At 37.3% G+C, this 6472-nt stretch overlaps 1 protein-coding gene across 1 annotated transcript in view; it reads left to right on the forward strand.

The window, feature by feature from the left end:
- Nucleotides 1-722: 722 nt before the first annotated feature.
- Nucleotides 723-6472, forward strand: part of LOC108723286 (sodium- and chloride-dependent transporter XTRP3A) — a 26212-nt gene continuing 20462 nt past the window's right edge. The window contains exon 1 of the mRNA XM_018448895.1: nucleotides 723-1082. Coding sequence (XP_018304397.1) covers nucleotides 1018-1082 — 65 coding nt within the window. The 5' untranslated portion in view covers nucleotides 723-1017. The remainder of the gene's footprint in view (nucleotides 1083-6472) is intronic.

A 6472-nucleotide genomic window follows, 5' to 3' on the forward strand; every position in this document is an offset into this window, starting at 1 on the left:
AGGGCAAGTCTCCGCGTGTCAAGAGGTGAGCTCGCGCGATAATCATCTGCGATTACGGTTTAAGACCGTCGTCTCTCTCGAGAAAAACAGCAAATCGCTAAACCGGGATTAAGTAATCCTCGGCATTGTTCGTCGCGGCAAAGGCACGACGTGAAAAATAACGGGTCGCGGGTGTACGACACGATTGTGTGTCACGCGGGAAAAGAAAGAAGCGAGGAGGTGGGTGCGTGAGCGAAATAAAGAACTAGGCGCGTGACTTCACGCTTCGGACACGCTACCGAATAAGAGGGTAGCGGTGAAGAAGAGAACCGACGCCGCGGAAACGGACCGTTTCGAAATTCGATTGTTTCGTGGCTCGTTAAAGCAGCCGTCGTGGAACCTTGAGCCGATGGCCATAGAGTGTATATTTTGCGCGCGGTTTTCCTCGAACATTACAATTCCCTTCATAATGAAGGCGACGGGAAAGCGACGTGCAAAACGAGAAGAATACGCCATGAGAGAGAGAGAGGAATAGGGAGAGCCTTTATTCAGTGACCTCCTGGACCGAAACATTCGAAAAGGAATGAGAGAGAATTAACACGCTGTTATTCCAAGGATGAATCCTATCGTTTGAGATTTAAGAGCATGTTGAAGATTTGCAATAATCGTATATGTTTCGACCACGTTTGAGGAACGAAGAAATCTGTTGTTCGTATAGTAAACCGTTCGAGAAGGAGCAGCGAGATTAATTAATGATCTTTTATTTCAAGAGAGAGAGAGAGGCGGAACTTGTTATTTGAAATTAATCGACCGGTGGCTTGCGGTACTTCGGAAATCAGAGTTATTTCACGTAAAGGTTGTACGATCCGCGAGTGAAGGAAAGGAGAAGAACGAACTCAGCTCGAGAAAGTTACATCTCCTTGTTTTGCATCGTAAAGAAAAGAGATAAGAACGAGGGAAGCAAGATTAGGAGGATCGATTTTGGCGGATGACTGTAGAGGACGACGTTAACGTACAGTAACGTTAACGTGACATACGATGAACCACAATCCAACGATCTGCCGTCAGTACTTCTACTGTAGCCAGCGTCGGCATCGCGTCAGGTATCGAAAAACTTGCAGACAATGCGCGATGTAAACTGAAAAAAATTTACTAAACCTTAATATATAGGGGAGAGTGGTCTAAATCGGATCTATTTGCAGTTTCTGCTCTCTATAAGGCGTAAATAAAGTCCGATCGAAGCTGCCGTTGGAAAGATCATTTAATTCCCTTCATTTTTGCTTTAAATTATTTTGACGTATCTCTCATCTGTGTTAAACTATAATGGAAAATGTAAAACCATCGGTTCCAAATCGAACCATTCCCTAATTCAGATCGAAAACTCTTATTTTTATGGATTTTTAGATAAAATTTTAAAATATTTTAATGTATTTCTCTTAGTATTGAGTAAAAACGAGCGATTTGACAGTCAAAGATAAAAATTTTTTCGGAAAAAGAAATTACTGACTGTTTATATTATTAGAATTGAAATCAATAAAACTCAACTAATCTGAGTCTGATGACTCATGATAATTTACTGATTTAATTGCTTGGACCAGATCTGGTCAGCCAATCACCAGTACTACAACCAGGCTTATAAGTTATTCACTGAACTGTCCGATTTGGACACGGATCCTTTCGAACAAATTTTATAATAAAAGTGATCACGAAATGCTTGATATTTTTTAATTCTACACTCTTTAATTATCTTAAATCAATTACTTTTCAAATTTTTAACACCTTTTAAATAATGATTTACAAGGATTTTCTTTTTTAAAAAAATTTTCGCACGCAATGACTGAAAATACATATTTGCCTCTATTTTATGAATGTTATGACAGAAAACTGTCAAACTGCTATCGCATGTTCGGTGACTTATAAGGACTTTACATTATAAATAGTACGCAAATCTGCTTAACCGTATTCATTTAAATTAAAAAGGTCCTATTTGGAACACGGTCCGATTTAGACCACTCTTCCCTATATTTCTTTCTTCTTTGAGTAGTATAATACTAAGTAAACATTTTATATACTTACACAGTAAATAAATATTTACTCAATAAGAAAATGATAGTTAAATAAAATTAATGGTTTTTGTAACAATTAAATACGAGATGTTTATTCTCTAAAACATTTAAAGTGAATCGTTACTCTAGAGAATGAAATCTCACTCTTAAAAATTGAAAATTGAGCCACTCTTTTTCAAGATTCAATTTTCACTCTTTAGAATGAGATTCCACTTTAAAGAATTTAAAGTACATTTAGTAATATTTACTTAGAACTATTCAAACAAATATTTATTAAAGTTCAATATTTTTTTCAGTGTATTTACAAAAATATAACGTGAACGTTCCGCATTTTGTTATTCCGATTCCGGGGCCTTATATTATTCTCGATAAATATTGCTTGCGAAAACACTAGGGAAATCTGCAATGTATGTAGCGTTTTCATACATTTTCATATGCGATATTTTTTGAGAATACGGTCCCAGATCGTGAAACTCGTTTACCTGCTTGAATCGCGCTCCGCTTCAATAATTAATTGTAAGCTCGTGGCTTCGATCGAAACGCGGCTTCGTGTATGCGACATATGCCATCACATTTCAATTAACTGCATCTGTTTATTGTTGGTCAACTATTGATTAACGAACGAACGCGGACAATAAGCACCGGAATGTTTCTATAACTCAACTCGATTAATAATAAATAAATATGCAAGCTATCCGGAGGAGGACCAGCGCGAAATATTTCACGCTAACTTGTCTTATGATGAATTCGGTCACTGTAGTGCATTAATTTAATTAATACATGTCAATAACTTCTTTATATACAATATCTAAATGAAATGGCATCGTATAATTAATTATTTTGACAATGAAATAATGCATGTAGATTCTGTTAAATAACATGACAGTTATTGTTGGGTATTTCGATATCGATATATGATGTATAGCCTTTCTGACTAATAGAAGTATTATATTTCAGTGTTTAATGTTACATATATTTTTATCTATAATTCTTAAGTATAACTAATTTGCAGTTCCCGGATTTATTCCGAAATTAATTTTATCCCGAATTTAATTTTAAAGTGAACGTTGAAGATTTGCATTTTTCGCCTCTGGGATAATAATAGATAATAATATATCGTTTATAATATTCATATATTTAACTTTACTAATTTCATATATAACAATTTTTTGTATTAGTTACTAGTGCATTAATTTAAGTGACCGAATTCGCTATTAGACATCGAGATTAAAACCTTTTTAACATATGCGCACGTAACGCCGCTTTATTTAGCAACGTCATTCACAATTTAACACTAAATAAATTAGTATCGTAGCAACGTTCGTCAGAACGTGTAATTGATAATGGCAGGATGTGAGAGGAGGACGCGGAGGGAAATTTATTATCGCGATAGTTGTTTGCTCGGAAGATCCGAGGTGCAAACTCATGTTCGAGGGCTGGACGGACGGTGATTACGATTTCATTCGCCGTGGTATCTTTCTTACGGTTTTACGGTCGTCCGATTACACTTGAGCGGCTAGCGAAGCCGCGGGATGATTCCTCGCTTCCTCTCGCGCGACATATAACGTCGCTCTTACTGCGTGCAATAATCTCGTTGCATCTCGGTGTAATGCTCTCCAGCACCGCGACATCGACTTAACGAACCGTATCGAGTCGAAGTCGTTGTAACGTCAGGTGCGGCGCTCCGTCGAATTGCCCGACGTGTTTTACACGCGAAACGACTCGACGACGTTTCCACATCGACAGTGTTTATTTGCAAAGATGCATCCGACGGCTACGAACGATCCGTTCGCACGGCAAACATTCATTAAATCCTAATAAACATGATAGAAAATTAACCCTCCGCCGGCAACAGGCGTTTTAATTCTTCTATACAAAGAAAAAAATTTGACTAAAGTAATTTAGTTCGTCTTCATCTCTTTCGTTGGGAAATATATGCATTTAAGTTAACCAGACAGTGAGGCATTTAGAGCCTTCGGGTTCGTTCATTTTTAACCAGAATTTTTTTTAGCTTTGAAAGATCATCATTACTCAGAACTGGATGCTCGGTTAATGGAAAGAAAGACCGTCGTGTATGGCGACTCAGATGAATCATCCTTCGCTTTATTAACTTGCAAAATCTTGTGGAATTTTTTAGAAGTTATTGACTGACATTCTATATGTCAAGGTTGTAACGTGTATTCGCTCGCGTTCACAAAATTAGATATTCACGAAAAATAACCGTGTCATCTGGCGCCAGGTCAGAAATTTAACACAAAGTGTGAGAGTGGATTCATATTTCAAGTTTCAGCAAATATAAGTAAAATTTGAAAAAAAAAAAAAAAACAAGACTCTTCTCACACGAACGTCTCACCGACGATGGTGCACAAGTATAGAAAACCGAGCGGTCATCGGCATCTCATAAAATGAACGTATCTCGACCTTGCACCTCTCCTTGAAAAAAATTACACGGCGACGTCGACGCCATGTAATTTCGCGGAGGTAGACAACGTTAGATAAAAACGTAATGTGTGTCAAGTAAGTGGGATATGCTACTTGCGGGTAGCTCGAGAATGCCAGTTGCTTTTTCATATCGTAATAATGAAGGAAGCAGACAAGAGACGAGGGTGCTTCATGGATAATGTAACGTTTCTTTCGATCCAGTACGAAGTAATCGGAATCCCCTCGAGCACGCGATACTTCGTCTCTTATTTCACGCGATGTTTCTGGCTTTCCGCTTCTACGAGTACTTCGACTTTCGCTTTATCCATGGAAATCTTTCAGCCGCAGTTAATGTTCCAACTCGGACAAATCGAAGAGAGAAAAGTGGACGTTCGCAACACGTCATAAACGGTGTGTCGCAAACGCTGTATACTACGAGAAATTAACGCTTCTTTGTTATAATAAGGGGACGTGACGTCTCTCGCAGAAACGACAATGTTGACTTTCTCATGACAACCGTGTTGCAAATCTTCACGCGCGACGACGTCTGTCGCAGATCTTATCCATAACGCATTGCGGCAGAAAATCGAAGTCGAAATCGCGTTTGGCAATACGCGGTTAGATTTTTTTCTCACGATCGCGAAGAGTTGGTTAATAAAATAAACTCGCCATTCGAAACCGTCTGTAGCGGCGATGATTTAAATAAACTCTTAAATTGAATCAGAGGCGACTCGAGATATCTAATGTGTATCAGGACTGTCGGATTCAATGCCTTGGAGAGTACTTCGATCAGTTTAGGGAGGTGGTACATTTATCGTAAGAGTCTAATTTGCCTCATGTTTTAAGTGTTTAAATTGCTGTTTAGAGTTTGTCTACGAGTGATTTGGACACAGAGATGAGTGCGTTACGATTCGCGAATTTAAACCCTATAACATTATCAGTTCTTTGTGCAAAGGTAATGCAAGTGTGCACATAACGGTAAATACCAGCCTTTAGAGAACTTGGTAATGTTCTTTGCGAAAATTTAATGGAGACAGAGAGAGAAAAAGAGAGAAAAGGAAAAAAGAGAAACATGATTTATGTAACATGCGTACTTGAAAAATTGTTAAACTGTTTTATTCAGACGTGTTCTTAGAAAATTAAATAGTCTCTTCAACCAAGCATCAAAATAAGAAGAAAAATAGGAAGAATATCAAAGTAAATTAAATGAGCAATTAAAACAGGATATATTTAATAGCCGATCATTATGAGTGCAATTTTTCTATAATTTCTTTATTTTATTTTACAAAATCGTGAAATTACATAAGTAATTTTCGACAGCGCGAATTATGTGGGTGCTGGAGAAACGTTTATTTGCGTGTGCTTATATAATAAAGTCACAAGGACTTACATGCGTATTCAAAGACAGTCGTTATTTTACGTCTTATAAGTTAGCGGAACAAAATGAGCGGAATCGATTCTAACTAACATTTTTATTTGTTGCTCATTTGTTGCTAAAAAGTTGCCAAAGAAAAAAATTTGTTGCTCTGTCGGTTTATTTAAAAAAACGATGTTTCGCTAAAGGAAGATTCAGTTAGCGGAACAATACCTACAACAAAGCCAATCTACGCAGAAATAACGTAGGAATTTGTTGCTAATTTGTTGCTAATTTGTTGCTGCCGAAATAACATTTTTTTTAATAGTTTACATACTGAAAAAGTGTAAATAACAACGAGAAGCCTCAACGTGCTGGAGGAACAAGAGTAAAGTATCAATAAAAGATTTGTTGCTCGCTTAAAATTGGTACTGCGATCTCGTCCGAATTAGTTGCTCTCGAAATAAACAATTTAGCAATTTGTTGCTTGCAAAATAAGTATAAATAACCACGTAAAACCTCAGCGTGCTGGCGGAACAAGAGTGAAGTATCAGTAAAAGATTTGTTGCTGGCTTAAAATTGGTCCTAGGATGTCGTCCGAATTAGTTGCTCTCGAAATATGCAATTTAGCAATTTGTTGCTTGCAAAATAA

This window comes from Mycetomoellerius zeteki, unplaced genomic scaffold (assembly GCF_001594055.1).
Source record: "Mycetomoellerius zeteki isolate Tzet28-1 unplaced genomic scaffold, Tzet1.0 scaffold228, whole genome shotgun sequence".
Classification (NCBI taxonomy): Eukaryota; Metazoa; Arthropoda; class Insecta; order Hymenoptera; family Formicidae; genus Mycetomoellerius; species Mycetomoellerius zeteki.